The sequence below is a fragment of the Rutidosis leptorrhynchoides genome, chromosome 6, assembly GCF_046630445.1.
Source record: "Rutidosis leptorrhynchoides isolate AG116_Rl617_1_P2 chromosome 6, CSIRO_AGI_Rlap_v1, whole genome shotgun sequence".
NCBI classification, from domain to species: Eukaryota; Viridiplantae; Streptophyta; class Magnoliopsida; order Asterales; family Asteraceae; genus Rutidosis; species Rutidosis leptorrhynchoides.
Genome location: NC_092338.1, coordinates 302,840,765 through 302,859,713, shown reverse-complemented (window position 1 = coordinate 302,859,713; position 18,949 = coordinate 302,840,765). Strand labels below are relative to the sequence as shown.

Here is an 18,949-nt window from a genome sequence, read left to right as displayed (position 1 = left end):
CGAACAAAAAGTTTAGATGCATGAAAATCACATGTTCTACAATTCTGTTTGGTTCTACAAAATTTGGTTCAGTTCTACAAAATTGTAGAACGAAAATTAATTCGAATTTTGGCATTTTTGTTCGGCCGCTTGAAATATTTTTTGATTCTACAAAATTTTGGTTCGGTTCTACAAAATTGTAGAACTAAAATTGGTTCGTATTACTTCTTTTTTGTTCGAATTACTTCTGTTCCGTTCGAATTGTCCCAATTTTTGCTCGAATTTGTGAGTTCTCAGAGTTCTCAATGCAAAATTGGTTCTCATTTCTTCTATGGGGAGCCAATGTGTTCGTTCAAAGGATGGTTTGCTTGCTTACCCAAAAAAAAATGGTTCTCATTTGATCCCTCTACTATATATATATATATATATATATATATATATATATATATATATATATATATATATATATATATATATATATATATAGTAGAGGGATAGAAGATTTAACATTATGTAGAAAAGATTTAATCACCTTTACTATCATATGTCACTCGCATACATGTTAGGAGCAAACTTTTCTAAGACGTATATATCAAAGTTATACAATTATTAAATACTCCGTATAACAATTAGGTGTAGTAAATTTTTTAGGACGCGTATATATCAAAGTTACACTCGTATTAATTTTAACAATTAGGTGTAGTAAATTGTTTCCCTCTTTCTCATCTTTTTCTCCATACATTATATATCTACATAAAACAAATATTTTACTAAAGTTTTGCAAGTCATTGCTCATGATATCAATTAATTAATAAATAAATGTAAAAAAGCGAATATAAATGAAAATTGTGTAGAGTAATATTCATTTTAAATTCTTAATTTTGTTTGAGATCTTATAATTACATTTGATTGGATCTTACAATCACATGTGATTGTAATGACAATCACATGTGATGGTCTCGCGTTTTTAATCATTTTTTAATCCTAGCCATTGATTATATTAATTCAAATGCTGAGATTTAGCCCCTGATTTTCAAGCAAAATTAAGGATGCAAATGAATGTTTTATATCAAGAACATTATAGTTAAAGACACGTTCACATCTATAATAGATGTATTTGGCACGCCATTCAAAGTTGTGGTAGCACAAAGGCTTCGGGGCCTGACGGTTTCAACATCAAATTCTACAAAAAATATTTCTGGCTCATAAAAGAGGACTTAAAGATGGCCTTAGATTGGTTTTGAGATATCTCGAGGGTGTAATGCTTCGTTTATTACACTAATTCCTAATAAATCTAACCGGGTGGCACTTAGCGAATATAGGCCCATCACCCTCATTGGAAGCTATCATAAGATTCTAACTAAAATATTATCGATTCGTCTTGAGAAAGTGATTCACAAGGTTATCGGTATTGAACAAAGTGGCTTTTTGAAAGGAAGATATATTCTTGATAGCGTGCTCATCGCAATTGAAATTATTGATGAACTTAAAAATCGAAAAAAGAAGGGTTATATTTTTAAAGTAGATTTCGAGAAGGCATTTGATTGTATCGACTGAAATTTTCTGTTAGAAACAATGAGGTGCATGGGCTTCGGGGACAAATGGATTAAATGGATTAAGGCTTGTTTATGTTCTGCTTCTATATCGGCTCTTGTAAATGGTTCACCAACAAACGAATTTAACCCGTCGAGAGGTGTACGTTGAGGGGATCCTATCTCTCCCTTTCTTTTTATAATCGCAGCAGAGGGCTTGAATATTTTAATCAAACATGCACTAGCATAAGGTAAGATCAAAGGAATTGATGTTGGCAACGATAAAGTTTCGATTTCACACTTGCAATCTGCCGATGACACCATATTGTTCGGAGAATGGAGTTGGAAAAACATATCCAATACCATGAAATTGCTTAAGTGTTTTGAAGAGCTATCTGGGTTAAAAATTAATTTCCACAAAAGCAACATATTTGGTGTAGGTATCTCACAAAGGGAGCTTGAACATACGACTCTCAAATGTGGTTGCAAAGAAAACATGTTTTCATTCACTTATTCGGGTTTACCCATTGGGCCTAGGTCAAAGAAAACATGTTTTTGGCAACCGATTATTGATAAAATAAAGAAAAGACTCTCAGATTAGAAGGCGAAATCACTCTCGTTCGAAGGAAGACTAACTCTTATCAAATCGGTATTCACTAGCATTCCTTTGTACTACTTTTCTTTATATCGAGCTCCTGCAGGTATTATCAAAACAATCGAAGCTCTTCGTCATTCATTTTTTTTGGGAGGTTTCGGATCGGGTAAAAAACTATATTTGATTAAATGGAACCAAGCGATTTTACCTTATGATTGTGGTGGATTAAATATTGGCTCTTTAATTGCTAAAAACCTCGTATTACTTGGAAAATGGGCATGGCGCTTTAAAACGGAAACATACGCTCTTTGGGTTAAGGTTATTACTAGCTTATATGGTCGGGAAGGGGGTATCTCCTTGTCTAATCGCAGGCACAACAGCTGCAACTCCACGTGGAATATCATTGTCAGAACAACAGTAGAAATTGACGGCCTAGGTGTGAATTTTTCTAACTATTTTGCACGTTCTGTGGGGAATGGTGATTCAATTCAATTCCGGAATGATATATGGTGCGGAGATATTCGATTAAAAGACAAGTTCAAAAGACTATACTTATTGGCAGAAGCAAAAGATATCACGGTTAAGGAGATTTTCAATAATTCTGATGGTGACCGATTCAAGTGATACTGGTCGAGGCCTTTGAGAGGCCGCGCACTTGGTGACCTTGATGAATTATCTAATTTGTTGGATAATATCTCCTTAACTGATCGAAGAGATACTTGGACATGGTCACTTGATTCAAGTGGTGTTTTTATCACCAAAAAGCTTACTAATATTATTGACCTACAACTTTTTTCACCTACTTCACAATCGATCAACACATTGCGTATGCCCCTAGGGGTGTTCATCGGTTCGGTTTATTCGGTTCGGTGTATTAGGTTTAGAATTTTTTTTGGGCAAAACTGAAAACCGAACCGAATCGAAAACCGAATTTAAAGTTAAAATCGAACCGAAAATCGAATTCAAATTCAGGAGGTGGATAGATAATACAACCATGAAAGTTACATCCCCTGGGATAGATGGGGAAACGGTACGATGGATACGGTTACAAACGGATACAAATGGGAGCCGCCTCGTTGTACCGTGTGCAAATTGTTTGGGCATAGAGATATATAATGCCCGTAGTGTGTAGTGACCCGAACTTTTCCATGTTTATATATATATTAAATGAAATTATTATTTACATGATTAAGTGTTTCCAACATGTTAAGCAATCAAACTTGTTAAGACTTGATTAATTGAAATAGGTTTCATATAGACAATTGACCACCCAAGTTGACCGGTGATTCACGAACGTTAAAAGTTGTAAAAACTATATGATGACATATATATGGTTATATATATATATATATATATAGTTAACATGATATTATGATAAGTAAACATATCATTAGGTATATTAATAATGAACTACATATGTAAAAACAAGACTACTAACTTAATGATTTTGAAACGAGACATATATGTAACAATTATCGTTGTAACGACATTTAATGTATATATATCATATTAAGAGATATTCGTATATCATAATATCATGATAATATAATAATTTAAAATCTCATTTGATATTATAAACATTGGGTTAACAACATTTAACAAGATCGTTAACCTAAAGGTTTCAAAACAACACTTACATGTAACGACTAACGATGACTTAACGACTCAGTTAAAATGTATATACATGTAGTGTTTTAATATGTATTCATACACTTTTGAAAGATTTCAAGACACTTATCAAAATACTTCTACTTAACAAAAATGCTTACAATTACATCCTCGTTTAGTTTCATCAACAATTCTACTCGTATGCACCCGTATTCGTACTCGTACAATACACAGCTTTTAGATGCATGTACTATTGGTATATACACTCCAATGATCAGCTATTAGCAGCCCATGTGAGTCACCTAACACATGTGGGAACCATCATTTGACAACTAGCATGAAATATCTCATAAAATTACAAAAATATGAGTAATCATTCATGACTTATTTACATGAAAATAAAATTACATATCCTTTATATCTAATCCATACACCAACGACCAAAAACACCTACAAACACTTTCATTCTTCAATTTTCTTCATCTAATTAATCTCTCTCAAGTTCTATCTTCAAGTTCTAAGTGTTCTTCATAAATTCTACAAGTTCTAGTTTCATAAAATCAAGAATACTTCCAAGTTTGCTAGCTTACTTCCAATCTTATAGAGTGATCATCCAACCTCAAGAAATCTTTATTATTTACAGTAAGATATATTTCTAATACAAGGTAATACTCATATTCAAACTTTGATTCAATTTCTATAACTATAACAATCTTATTTCGAGTGGAAATCTTACTTGAACTTGTTTTCGTGTCATGATTCTGCTTCAAGAACTTTCAAGCCATCCAAGGATCCTTTGAAGCTAGATCCATTTTTCTCATTTCTAGTAGCTTTATACAGAAAACTTGAGGTAGTAATGATGTTCATAACTGAAGGTTTTCCGTATGCCCGAGAGACATATTAATTTAATGTGGCTAATATGTTATGATCCAAGTCGGGTCATACCCAATAACAAGCTTACCGACACCCTAAACGTATTCAAGCTTAACGATTAAATCATTATGTAAATACGCGACACTTGGATTTTAGAAAAATCGGTTTTCTAAAATGTTATCACTTGAGATAAATTATTTGGATAATTTATATATAATTGTTTATAAGTTTTAAATGATTATATTGTGTTATATTTTATAAAAGGTTTATAAAATATGAAAGTAACATAAAATATATACATGTTTTATATATATATATATATCAAGTTTATATATATGTAAAGACATTATTATATATAATATATGGTGGCAGATTTTGGGTCTCCAAGACTCATATGCATGCCATGTTATTGTTACTTTTAAGAACATAAAAAGTCCATATAAGCATGGGGAACTCTTGGACCAAAGCAAGACTTATTCTCTTAAGTGTAACTAGTGTTTCAAAGCTTAAAAAAAAACTGATTTCAGCATCCTGCTGCTGTCCAAAACCGTGAGGTTTTATACATCAAAGGAGGTTCCAAGTTTGTTTTTCAAGCTCACATTAAGTGTCTAATTAAATCCTAACTAAAGGCTAGGGTGTTGGTCATAAGTTTGGGGTATAATCTCTTGAGGTTTCATTGCTTTGAAGCTCCATTTTTGCATCATCTTCATCCACATTCTGCTGTCCATTTTCAGCCCTCAATCTATATTGAGGAGGTAAATTCTTATTCCCTCTTTTAGTTTGTAAGTATATTTTCAAGGCTTGATAACACATAATGGAATTCACTTAAAAGGGTTTAACATATACACTTGTTTATAAATAACATAATGCTTCCGCTTGTCTTAATATTCATGAAATCGGTTTTGTGATTATATACACATATGAATTTGTTGTTATGTTGAATTCCATCAATGGTATCTAGAGCCGAAGTCTTGAAATATACTTCGAGATGGTTTTTTGAACTCACCATAACTTTGCATTTTATGTATATGCATGAAAATAGAATGCAAATATTATTGGTTTTGGGTGGGTTAATCTATGTGCCGAATTGTTTGGGGCTCCAAATATGGTTTTGGTTTGCCATTTGGTTCATATTTTGTTCATATGTTGTTGTTCACAATCATAGCTAAGACCTTGTGATTGAATGCATGTGTGTTTGAATGATTTGTATTATTCATTTGGTATGTAATAATTAATTCATTCATTTGGTTGTAATATTCATTCATTTGGTTATGTAATTTATTTTATATTTGGTATGTAAAATAGATTAGGTTGTAATTTCATTTTTAGACAAAATGTATTAGGATATATTTTTTGTAAAAATGAAGATACAAGATGAAGACTTGGAAGATGCATTTGGATGCAATATTAAGTGGGAGATTTTGAAATCTCCTACTTAGTGTTATAACCCTTAACCGGTGACATTTGTTTTCGGCTAAACAAATGTCTACCAAATCGGATTGATTGTGAACACATTTGTTTGCATGCGTGGTTGTTTTATTTCTTTATGATTGTGGATTGTGTATGTTACTACAACAAGTTATCACACAAGTTAACAACAAGCACACCTACAATTTAATTGGTTAAAATTATTAACGACATGCAAAACGTCAATTTAAATGGTTAAATTAAAAAAGGCTAAAAGGACATTAATAAACGGTTATTAAGAACATGATAAGGATCATATATATAAAATGGTTTATATCAAGTAATTGGCTAAAATTACTAGACTTGAAAATGGATTTCAAATAAACCATACACTAAATGCATGTTGGTGTATGGCATATATGTTTTCTTAAACTAGAATAAAGAAAGCCGAAAATCCCTTTAAAACTAAAACAAGGCAAACAAGTTTAAACGCTATCCTTTTGTGGGACACTTAAACATAGTAGGGAACTCATAACGGGATAAAGGTCACCTAACCGTTATGAGCTAACTAATATGGTTAAGGTAAAATTCGCATGCTTGTGGGATAAAGGTCACCTAACCACTTGTATGTTAATTTTACATGTTTTCACAAGTAGGACGACTTGATTTGGGAATCATGAACTTAGGGTCACCGAAGCATGAGGAACAAATAGGCGTTGATGGGATAAATATGCCATGCAAAAGGATTGCATGATCCCATAATTTAGAAGTTGCAAAAGGATTGCAATTGTCATATAATGACTACCTAGCTAAATCAAATGACGGGATAAAGGTCACCTAACCGAAATTTGGTTTACCGTTGGATTCTAAAATTTAATATATATCAATTGGATTTAAAGGGTATTGTTTGTTAAATTTAAAATCGATACTTAAATGAACTTTGTTAAATTTTGTAGATGGCCGCCAATAACAACAACATGCAAAACGCACCCATTAACTTGAACAACCTATCGTTAAGGTCTCTCCTCGAGAAAGACAAACTCAACCATACGAACTTTATGGATTGGTTCCGCAATCTTAGGATTGTCCTCAAACTTGAGGATAAGGCGTATGTGTTGGAAGGCCCCATTCCCGATCAACCCGACGAGGATGATACGGAAGGCATGGCTTATTGGGATAAGTATTGCGCCGATTCGGTGCAAGTCGCCTGCCTAATGCTTGGGACTATGATACCCGAACTCCAAAAGGATTTCGAGCATCATACTGCATACGACATGATCACGCAATTGAAGGAGATGTTCCTTCAACAAGCACGTGTCGAGCGCTTCGAGACCGTTCGAGCGCTTCATGCATGTCGTATGGACGACTCCCAATCCGTTTCATCTTATGTCCTTAAGATGAAAAGCCTCATTGATCGCGCAAACCGTCTTAATCTCAACATATCTAATGAGCTAGCCACGGATCTTATCCTAAACTCCTTGTCAAAGAGGTTTGACCAATTTGTAATTAATTACAATATGAATGGGATGGACAAGACCATTGGCGAACTTCATGGCATGCTTAGGACGGCAGAAACTAGCATGGGTAAGAGGGCTTCACCCGTGCTAATGATCAATGATGGTGGGTCCAAAGGTAATAACACCTCTAAGCCAAAGGCGGCTAAGAGGAAAGGACCCGCCCATCAAGGCAAGGGAAAGGGGAGGATGGTTACCCCAACCAAAAACAAGAAGCAAAAAGTTGCCGGACAAGCAAACCCCAAGGAAGAACCGTGCTTCGGTTGCGGTGAAATGGGTCACTGGAAACGCAACTGCCCAGTCTACCTTAAGGAGTTGAAGGAGAAGAGGGATGCGGGGCAAACCTCAGGTAATATATATATGGTATATATAGAGCTTAGTATTACTTCTTCTAATACATGGGTATTAGACACTGGATGTGGAACTCACATTTGCAATTCTTTGCAGGGGTTCAAAAGAAGTAGCAAGCAAGCGGGAACATCAAGTCTCTTTATGGGTAATGGAGCCAAAGTGCAAGTGAAGGCTCAAGGAGACTTTGTATTAAAGCTTCCAAGTGGTTTGGAACTTATTTTGAACAATGTTTTGTATGCACCGGATTTATGTCGAAACATTATTTCAGTTTCCCGTTTAAAACAATGTGGTTTTTATCTTAATTTTGTTAATGATGATATCCACGTTTATTTAGATAATGTATTCTATTTTAAGGCTTTACCTTCAAATGGAATTTATGAATTGGTTCATAATGATACATCATCTAGTAGCTCAATATACCATACTAGCACCAAGAAACTCAAAAGGGATTTGAGTGATTCCTACTTATGGCATTGTCACCTTGGTCTCATAAACAAGAATCGAATGCGTACACTTCAAAAGAATGGACTTTTGAAATCAAATGAGATGGACTCGTTTGATGTATGTGAATCTTGTTTACAAGGCAAAATGACTAAATCACCTTTCAAAGGGACCTATGAAAGGGCTAAAGATTTATTGGGATTAATACATTCGGATGTATGTGGACCCTTTAAACCCATGACTAGGAATGGTGAAAGATACTTTGTTACTTTCATTGATGACTTTAGTCATTTCGGATATGTCTACTTATTAAGATACAAGGACGAAACCTTTGAAGCATTCAAAGAATATCAAAATGAAGTACAAAATCAACTCAACAAGACAATAAAGGTACTTCGTACCAATAGAGGAGGTGAATACCTAAGTGATGCCTTCCAAGATCATCTTAGGAGTTGTGGGATTATCTCACAACTTACTCCACCAGGAACACCCCAACTTAATGGGGTTTCCGAAAGGAGGAACCGAACCCTAATGGATATGGTTCGATCTATGATGGCTAGAAGCACGTTACCTCTATCATTTTAGGGTTATTGTCTATGCTCCGCGGCTCGTATTTTAAATATGGCCCCAACCAAGAAAGTGGAACGAACTCCTCATGAGATGTGGTTTGGAAAACCTCCATCTCTATCATACTTAAAGGTATGGGGATGTGAAGCTTATCCTAAGCGTTATGTCCCTAATAAGTTGAATGCTCGATCCACGAAGTGTATCTTCATAGGATATCCCAAGGATGATATGGGATACTATTTCTATGATCCAACCGAGCAAAATGTATTTGTTGCTCGAAAGGCTGAATTCCTTGAAACTAAATTCCTATTGGAAGGAAATAGTGAAAGGAAGATAGATCTTGAAGAGGTTCAAGATCAAGTAGATGATACACAATTGGTTAACACTAGCACTCAACATGAAAATGTTGAGAATAATCAAATGCATGATCAAAGTATACAAGACGTTCGCAGATCTGGTAGGATTAGTAATCCTCCTGAGAGATATGGGTTTCTCATGGATAGTTGCTATGTGGTTGATTTGGACGAACCAACAAACTACCAAGATGCTTTATCAAGGATTGATAAAGATAAATGGCAGGAAGCCATGAACGCAGAGATGCAATCCATGTATGACAACCAAGTTTGGGAACTAATTGTACAACCTGCTAACTCCAAGTTAGTTGATTGTAAATGGATTTTCAAGATGAAAACCGACATGCATGGAAACTTAAATACATATAAAGCTAGACTTGTAGCAAAAGGTTTCACTCAAACTCAAGGGGTTGACTATGATGAAACCTTTTCGCCTGTGGCAATGCTAAAGTCTATTAGGATATTATTTGCCATTGCTGCTCATTATGATTATGAAATATGGCAAATGGATGTCAAGACCGCTTTCCTAAATGGATATCTTGAGGAAGATGTCTATATGGTTCAGCCTGAAGGTTTTGTCGATCCGAAACATCCTAACAAAGTATGTAAGTTAAAGAAGTCAATCTACGGATTGAAACAAGCATCTAGAATGTGGAATCATCATTTTAATGAGGAAGCCAAGAAGTTTGGCTTCATTAAAAATGGTGATGAAGCTTGTGTATACAAGAAAGCTAGTGGGAGCACTATCATGTTACTTGTATTATATGTGGATGATATATTGTTATTTGGAAACGATATTCCGACAATGCAAGGTGTTAAGACTTGGCTAAAAAGCTACTTCTCCATTAAGGATCTTGAAGAAGCACAATACATTTTGGGGATTAGGATCTACAGGGATAGATCCAAGAAATTGATAGGTTTGAATCAAAGTGCATACATTGAAAAGATCTTGAAAAGGTTCAAGATGGAAAACTCTAAGAAAGGTTTGGTACCTATTCAAAGAGGAACACTCCTTAGTTCATCTCAGTGCCCCACCACGAAAGATGAACAAGAGAAAATGAAGAAAGTCCCATATGCGTCTGCCATTGGGTCAATCATGTATGCAATGATATGCACTAGACCGGATGTGTCATGCGCTCTTAGCCTGACAAGAAGATACCAGAATAACCCAGGAACCAGTCATTGGATTGCTGTTAAAAGTATATTGAAATACCTTAGGAGGACTAAGGATATGTTTCTAATATATGGGTCTGGTGAGGAGGAACTCGCTGTAAGAGCTTACGTGGACGCGAGTTTCCAAACTGATCGTGATGATTCTCGATCACAATCCGGTTATGTCTTCACATTAAATGGAGGTGCGGTCTCTTGGAAGAGTTCAAAACAGGATGTTGTTGCATTATCCACTACAGAGTCGGAGTACATTGCCACCTCATTGGCAGCTCAGGAAGCTGCATGGATGAAGAAATTCATCGACGACTTAGGAGTAGTCCCTTCCATTCAGGACCCTCTTGAGATCTTTTGTGACAACGAGGGTGCGATTGCTCAAATCAAGGAACCTCGTGCTCACCAAAAGACCCGTCACATTGAGCGGAGATTCAACTACATAAGGGATGAAGTTGAAAAGGGAAAGATATGTATTCGCAAAGTTCACACAGATCTTAATATAGCGGATCCTCTCACGAAGCTCTTACATGGATCAAAACATGCAGGACATGTTTGTGCATTAGGGCTTCGATATTCTAGTGATTGGTCATGATCTGTTTTAAGTATTGTAATGGAATGAAATTGTTCAAACTCATTAATATAATTATGGTATAAATTTATTTTGAGTTATGTTCCTATTTTGCATATATTATCCATGAATAAGTAATTATTCTAAATTCTGTAGTCGATCACATTTGTGGGAACAAGTGTGAGGTTTAGACTATTATGAACTTGGATTGGTATACATTCACGGGATGAATGTGGGGCAAGGTTGCAACCAAGGTTCATAGATATTTGTGGGACACAAATATTGGAAGACCCGCCCTCAAGACTTACTAAATGGAGCCTTTGTGGTTGATCACATGTAATTTTGAGTAAAGGCGAATATCATTGTATCCTCTGACCTGAGATACATATTGGGTTCGGATATTTACCAAGTATCGTGCCTTGATTCTTTCCTTCGCTATTCTGAAATATGGTAGTTCACAAGGAAGAGCTCAGGCATAATGCAAGGTACATATTTAGGACGTATGTAGTCAAGATGGAATTTGTCCCTCTTATTCGTTGAGAGTCAGATGTCTAAGGCCTGATAAAGTTAAATCTAAAAGAGAGTGGTCATTCTGTGTCTCTTGGGTTTAACATGACATCTAGGACGAAAGGACATGATGAAAAGATTCACCTATTCATATTCGAGATGGGAACTCGAAAAGAATGATGTTATTGAATGGCACAAAGTCATAACATATTGGGGGTGATGGACGGTCGTTAGGTGGTATCCATCACTTGCATTAATTTCTTATGTTTCTCGTGCAAGTGGGAGATTGAAGGTTTTTCGTATGCCCGAGAGACATATTAATTTAATGTGGCTAATATGTTATGATCCAAGTCGGGTCATACCCAATAACAAGCTTACCGACACCCTAAACGTATTCAAGCTTAACGATTAAATCATTAAGTAAATACGCGACACTTGGATTTTAGAAAAATCGGTTTTCTAAAATGTTATCACTTGAGATAAATTATTTGGATAATTTATATATAATTGTTTATAAGTTTTAAATGATTATATTGTGTTATATTTTATAAAAGGTTTATAAAATATGAAAGTAACATAAAATATATGCATGTTTTATATATATATATCAAGTTTATATATATGTAAAGACATTATTATATATAATATATGGTGGCAGATTTTGGGTCTCCATGACTCATATGCATGCCATGTTATTGTTACTTTTAAGAACATAAAAAGTCCATATAAGCATGGGGAACTCTTGGACCAAAGCAAGACTTATTCTCTCAAGTGTAACTAGTGTTTCAAAGCTTAAAAAAAAACTGATTTCAGCATCCTGCTGCTGTCCAAAACCATGAGGTTTTATACATCAAAGGAGGTTCCAAGTTTGTTTTTCAAGCTCACATTAAGTGTCTAATTAAATCCTAACTAAAGGCTAGGGTGTTGGTCATAAGTTTGGGGTATAATCTCTCGAGGTTTCATTGCTTTGAAGCTCCATTTTCGCATCATCTTCATCCACATTCTGCTGTCCATTTTCAGCCCTCAATCTATATTGAGGAGGTAAATTCTTATTCCCTCTTTTAGTTTGTAAGTATATTTTCAAGGCTTGATAACACATAATGGAATTCACTTAAAAGGGTTTAACATATACACTTGTTTATAAATAACATAATGCTTCCGCTTGTCTTAATATTCATGAAATCGGTTTTGTGATTATATACACATATGAATTTGTTGTTATGTTGAATTCCATCAATAACATCATTCTATTCATACATATAAAGCTATCTTATTCGAAGGTTTAAACTTGTAATCACTAGAACATAGTTTAGTTAATTCTAAACTTGTTCGCAAACAAAAGTTAATCCTTCTAACTTGACTTTTAAAATCAACTAAACACATGTTCTATATCTATATGATATGCTAACTTAATGATTTAAAACCTAGAAACACGAAGAACACTGTAAAACCGGACATACGCCGTCGTAGTAACACCGCGGGCTGTTTTGGGTTAGTTAATTAAAAACTATGATAAAATTTGATTTAAAAGTTGTTCTTCTGGGAAAATGATTTTTCTTATGAACATGAAACTATATCCAAAAATCATGGTTAAACTCAAAGTGGAAGTATGTTTTCTAAAATGGTCATCTAGACGTCGTTCTTTCGACTGAAATGACTACCTTTACAAAAACGACTTGTAACTTATATTTCTGACTATAAACCTATACTTTTTCTGTTTAGATTCATAAAATAGAGTTCAATATGAAACCATAGCAATTTTATTCACTCAAAACGGATTTAAAATGAAGAAGTTATGGGTAAAACAAGATTGGATAATTTTTCTTGTTGTAGCAACGTGAAAATTGGTAACAAATCTATATTAATCATATCCTAGCTAACTTATATTATATTATACATGTATTCTAATAAATTATGTAATCTTGGGATACCATAGACACGTATGCAAATGTTTTGACATATCATATCGACCCATGTGTATATATTATTTGGAACAACCATAGACACTCTATATGCAGTAATGTGGGAGTTAGCTATACAGGGTTGAGGTTGATTCCAAAAATATATATACTTTGAGTTGTGATCTAGCCTGAGACGTGTATACACTGGGTCGTGGATTGATTCAAGATAATATGTATCAATTTTTTTTCTGTACATCTAACTTTGGACAACTAGTTCTAGGTTACTAACGAGGACAGCTGACTTAATGAACTTAAAACATCAAAATGTATTAAAAGTGTTGTAAATATATTTTGAACATACTTTGATATATATGTACATATTTATTATAGGTTCGTGAATCGACCAGTGGCCAAGTCTTACTTCTCGACGAAGTAAAAATCTGTGAAAGTGAGTTATAGTCCCACTTTTAAAATCTAATATTTTTGGGATGAGAATACATGCAGGTTTTATAAATGATTTACAAAATAGACACAAGTACGTGAAACTACATACTATGGTTGAATTATCAAAATCGAATATGCCCCTTTTTATTAAGTCTGGTAATCTAAGAATTAGGGAACAGACACCCTAATTGACGCGAATCCTAAAGATAGATCTATTGGGCCTAACAAACCCCATCCAAAGTACCGGATGCTTTAGTACTTCGAAATTTATATCATATCCGAAGGGTGTCCCGGAATGATGGGGATATTCTTATATATGCATCTTGTTAATGTCGGTTACCAGGTGTTCACCATATGAATGATTTTTATCTCTATGTATGGGATGTATATTGAAATATGAAATCTTGTGGTCTATTGTTACGATTTGATATATATAGGTTAAACCTATAACTCACCAACATTTTTTGTTGACGTTTTAAGCATGTTTATTCTCAGGTGATTATTAAGAGCTTCCGCTGTCGCATACTTAAATAAGGACAAGATTTGGAGTCCATGCCTGTATGATATTGTGTAAAAAAAACTGCATTCAAGAAACTTATTTCGTTGTAACATATTTGTATTGTAAACCATTATGTAATAGTCGTGTGTAAACATGATATTTTAGATTATCATTATTTGATAATCTACGTAAAGCTTTTTAAACTTTTATTGATGAAATAAAGGTTATGGTTTGTTTTAAAATGAATGCAGTCTTTGAAAAACATCTCATATAGAGGTCAAAACCTCGCAACGAAATCAATTAATATGGAACGTTTTTAATCAATAAGAACGGGACATTTCATAGTGCGTTGTGGTTCCAACGGTTAAAACCGTTACTAATATTGTCGATAAATGCAGCTTCAGGAATGTCAAGTCAAAAAAAGGATTGAACGATGGAGTTAACCATGCAAATAAAATGGTTGATGGGTTTAACGTTAGCAAAGGAAAACAGAAAAGGTTTTATAGGCCAGCGGGGAAGAAAAATATTGGTACTAATCCAAATCCAACAGGGCCGTCCCGTCAATTCTAATTTTTCAAATGTTACTGTATGTATTTAAGTTTAATATTTCTCATTTAATAAAGTTATATCTTTTGAGAGAAGGAATTGTTTTTTAAAATGGTTAGACTAGAGACGTTTATGGATGTCAACAACCTTCTCTAAATTGCAATGCAAAAGAATGCCCCAAACACATCTCAAAAGCCATTTAACCAATATGCAACTAGATAATGACATCAAATATAATATAATATATGATATAATATAATATATAAACTAGCTTAAGACCCGCAAAATTTACGGGTTTTGATAATAAAAATTAGAGGTATAATATTATTTATGAGTACATTAATGAAACTGATAAAAAATTTGTATAAGAAACAAATCAAGTCAAAGCATGAAATTGAACAAAAACGTAGATATAATTAAGTATTATAAATCGACTGAGTATAACAAAGTTTAGACTTTTAATAAAAAATATATTGATAACTCCACGTCGGATATTTATTGTAGTCCGAATTTGATAATAGATCATTATCATTTAATTCATCAACTTGCTCCCACGTAGCATTACGAATGTCCCCACCTCATCATTGAATTAGGACATACACTCCTACTCTGTTGTTACGTTTGAGCTTTAATCATCTTCCTGATCAAAATTTTAAGTGGATCTTATGTAATAGCAACTTGATCGTGAAGATGTGGTGGATTTCCCATTGAAAGATTAGCAGCACCTTTATACAACTTCAGCTGAAAATCATGAAACACTAGTACACCGCCGCAGCCCTATCTTTTTGATTACACAAAATGGTCTATCATGCTATACTTGGGTATTGTTGTTGTTGTTGTTGTTGTTGTTGTTGTTGTTGTTGTTGTTGTTGTTGTTGTTGTTGTTGTTGTTGTTGTTGTTGTTGTGTATATAGTTTCATTTAGAAAGTTAATTCCTATTCACCCGAAAACCAACCTTGCCCCGAGTCCTCAACCTTGTGAATCCATCCAGAAGAATGCTTATTCCATATTTCATTTTTGGGTATTCGAACTAAACCTGACACGATATTAGTTCAGAGTTCAGACATACTTGCAGGATTTATATTTTCATTCAAGCATTTGAGCAAACACTTAGGTGCAAACAAAATTTATCATTCAATCAGTACATCATATTCATCATACAAACACAAATACAAATCTTAGTTAAAACAAATACAGGAAATCATAATCTTATTAAGATTTTCAACACCTCAATAATTGTATTCCTTCCAAAAAAACATAAACAATTTAAGATTTCAATACCATTTCAAGTAAGCAATTTGTTTCTGTGTAAATGACATAACCGTAGACTAAAAATCAACCACGTTAATTCCGTTTCATGGTGAATTTAAAAGCAACCTGAAACCCAAACGATTTTAAGTTTGGATTAATCAAAAAAGATATTGGAAAGAACGAACACGCGATCTCTTGTTAGATGTTACTGTGAACATAACTAAAAAAGATATGACATACTTACATACCTTCACTTGTAATAGTTCCTGCAAATATAATATATGAGGAATAATGATCTCTTGTTAGTTCTTACTTACATTCAGTAAAAGGACCCGTCCTAATCCATCCGGACGAATACATTACATTTGGTTACATCGCGAGGTACTTGACATCTATATGATACATTTTACAAACATTGCATTTGTTTTTAAAATACAAACTTTCATTACTTCGAAAGTTGACGGCATGCATACCATTTCCTAATATATCCAACTATAATTGACTTAACAATAATCTTGATGAACTCAACGACTCGAATGAAACGTCTTTTGAAATATGCCATGAATGACTCTAAGTAATATTTCTAGAATGAGCAAATGCACTGCGGAAGATTTCTTTCGTACCTGAGAATAAACATGCTTTAAAGTGTCAACCAAAATATTGGTGAGTTCATTAGTTTAACATAAATAATCATTTCCATCATTTTAATAGACCACAATATTTTCATTTCCAGTTCTCATAAATATACGTCCCATGCATAGAGACAAAAATAATCATTCATATGGTGAACACCTGGTAACCGACATTAACAAGATGCATATAAGAATATCCCCTATCATTCCGGGAAATCCTTCGGACATGATAAAAACAACATCGAAGTACTAAAGCATCCGGTACTTTGGATGGGGTTCATTAGGCCCAATAGATCTATCTTTAGGATTCGCGTCAATTAGTAGATCAGTTTACTAATTCTTAGGTTACCAAGCAAAAGGGGCATATTCGGCTTCGATCATTCACCCATATAATGTAGTTTCGATTACTTGTGTCTATTTCGTAAAACATTTATAAAAATTTCGCATGTATTCTCAACCCAAAAATATAAAGGGTAAAAAGGCAAATGAAACTCACTATACTGTATTCTGTGGTAAGAATACATATGATGATTCTGAACAATGCAGGGTTGGCCTCAGATTCACGAACCTATATCATTTGTATATTCATTAATACATATAATCGTAATTAATCAATTTCATATATTATAATTTTATATATTATTTATTTAATTTGCATATATATTTGAAAATGATTATTATTTACATAGTTATATATATACATTAAAAATATCTAATTTGTTTTCTATGAATATGTATATAGATTTGACAATATAGTATATTCATACTAATAGGTATTGTTACTTAATAGTATATTTTCATGTACTTAATAATATAGCAATTAAAAGTTCTATTTGGTTATAATGTTAATATTAATAATAACATTACTTATAATAATAATAATTATAATAAGAATCATAGTAATGATAATAGTGATAATAATAATAATACTTGTAATAATATTGATTTTACTGTTAATGATAGTCATGATAATGATTTTAGTACTTACATAAAAATATACGTGATAATAATATTTCTTATGTCAATATTAACACTCCTATTATTTATAAAAAATAATAATATTAATACTAATATTTACGAAAATAATAATAATTTATATTACTTTCATAATAATAATAATAATAATAATAATAATAATAATAATAATAATAATAATAATAATAATAATAATAATAATAATAATAATAATAATAATAATACTCCTAATTGATTATAATTCTTATATTAGAAATAACAATAATGATAATACTTTTAGTTTGATTAATGATAACGATACTTCTAAAAATGTTGATTTTAATAATAACGATAATATTAGTACTGTTAATAATATCAATGATGATAATAAAAATGATAATAATTCTTAACAATACTAGTAGTAGTAATAATAACTAATAATAATATGTGTTAATTAATAATACCAATAATTATAATACTACTAATAATAATAACAATGAATTTATTGATAATACAATTGATAATGATTATAACAATAATTTTAATAATAATAATACTAATAATGAAAATGATAATAATAATACTAATAAAAGAATGAACTACCTTCAAAGGAAAATAGGCCAAAAATATAATGCCTCAACTGAGACTCAAAACCGCGACCTCTCGCTTCCCGACACTAACCCTTAACCATCTGAACTAGCGTGTTTTTCTATTATTAACACCAATTCATAAATACTTAACTCGTTTATCTGTTTTTCTCAATTTCTTTCTTCTTCTCAAAAACCAAAATCTACCACAGACCATCACAATCGAAATCAGGAATCAATTTTCAGGTTTAGGTGTAATAATGAAAGGGAAACGTTCAAACATTGTGGAATTAAGTTTACAGAAAATAATTTAAAAAAAAAAATTATATATCTGCAGGTTCGCTGTTGAAGACGAAGAACTTTTCAAAACTCTAACACCAAATTCGAATTATAGGACGTTTCAGAAAAGATTTACAACACAAAATAGTTTCTAAATGTTTTTTATAATCTTCCTGACTCATTAATTTTAACAGAAACATCACAAATATCCCGAATTTGATTTGAAAAACAAAGTTTGACTTTTTATTTTGTAAACATTGACTTCGAAATTCGACTTCAATTTAAGGAATTAAAAGTTGATATTTTACAGCTAGTTTGCTCAAAGGATCCCTAACAATATCGCGTTTATGGATTTTGAAATATAACACGAAATCAGGGTTTTGATTAAAAGTGTTCT

At 32.8% G+C, this 18,949-nt stretch overlaps 1 protein-coding gene across 1 annotated transcript; it reads left to right on the top strand.

Annotated features, from left to right (window-relative positions):
• The first annotated feature begins 1,554 nt into the window (after positions 1–1,554).
• Positions 1,555–2,730, top strand: LOC139854599 (uncharacterized). Its single transcript, XM_071843896.1, has 2 exons — positions 1,555–1,672; positions 2,213–2,730. Exons 1-2 carry the CDS (start codon positions 1,555–1,557, stop codon positions 2,728–2,730), a joined length of 636 nt encoding a protein of 211 aa, XP_071699997.1.
• Positions 2,731–18,949: the final 16,219 nt, after the last annotated feature.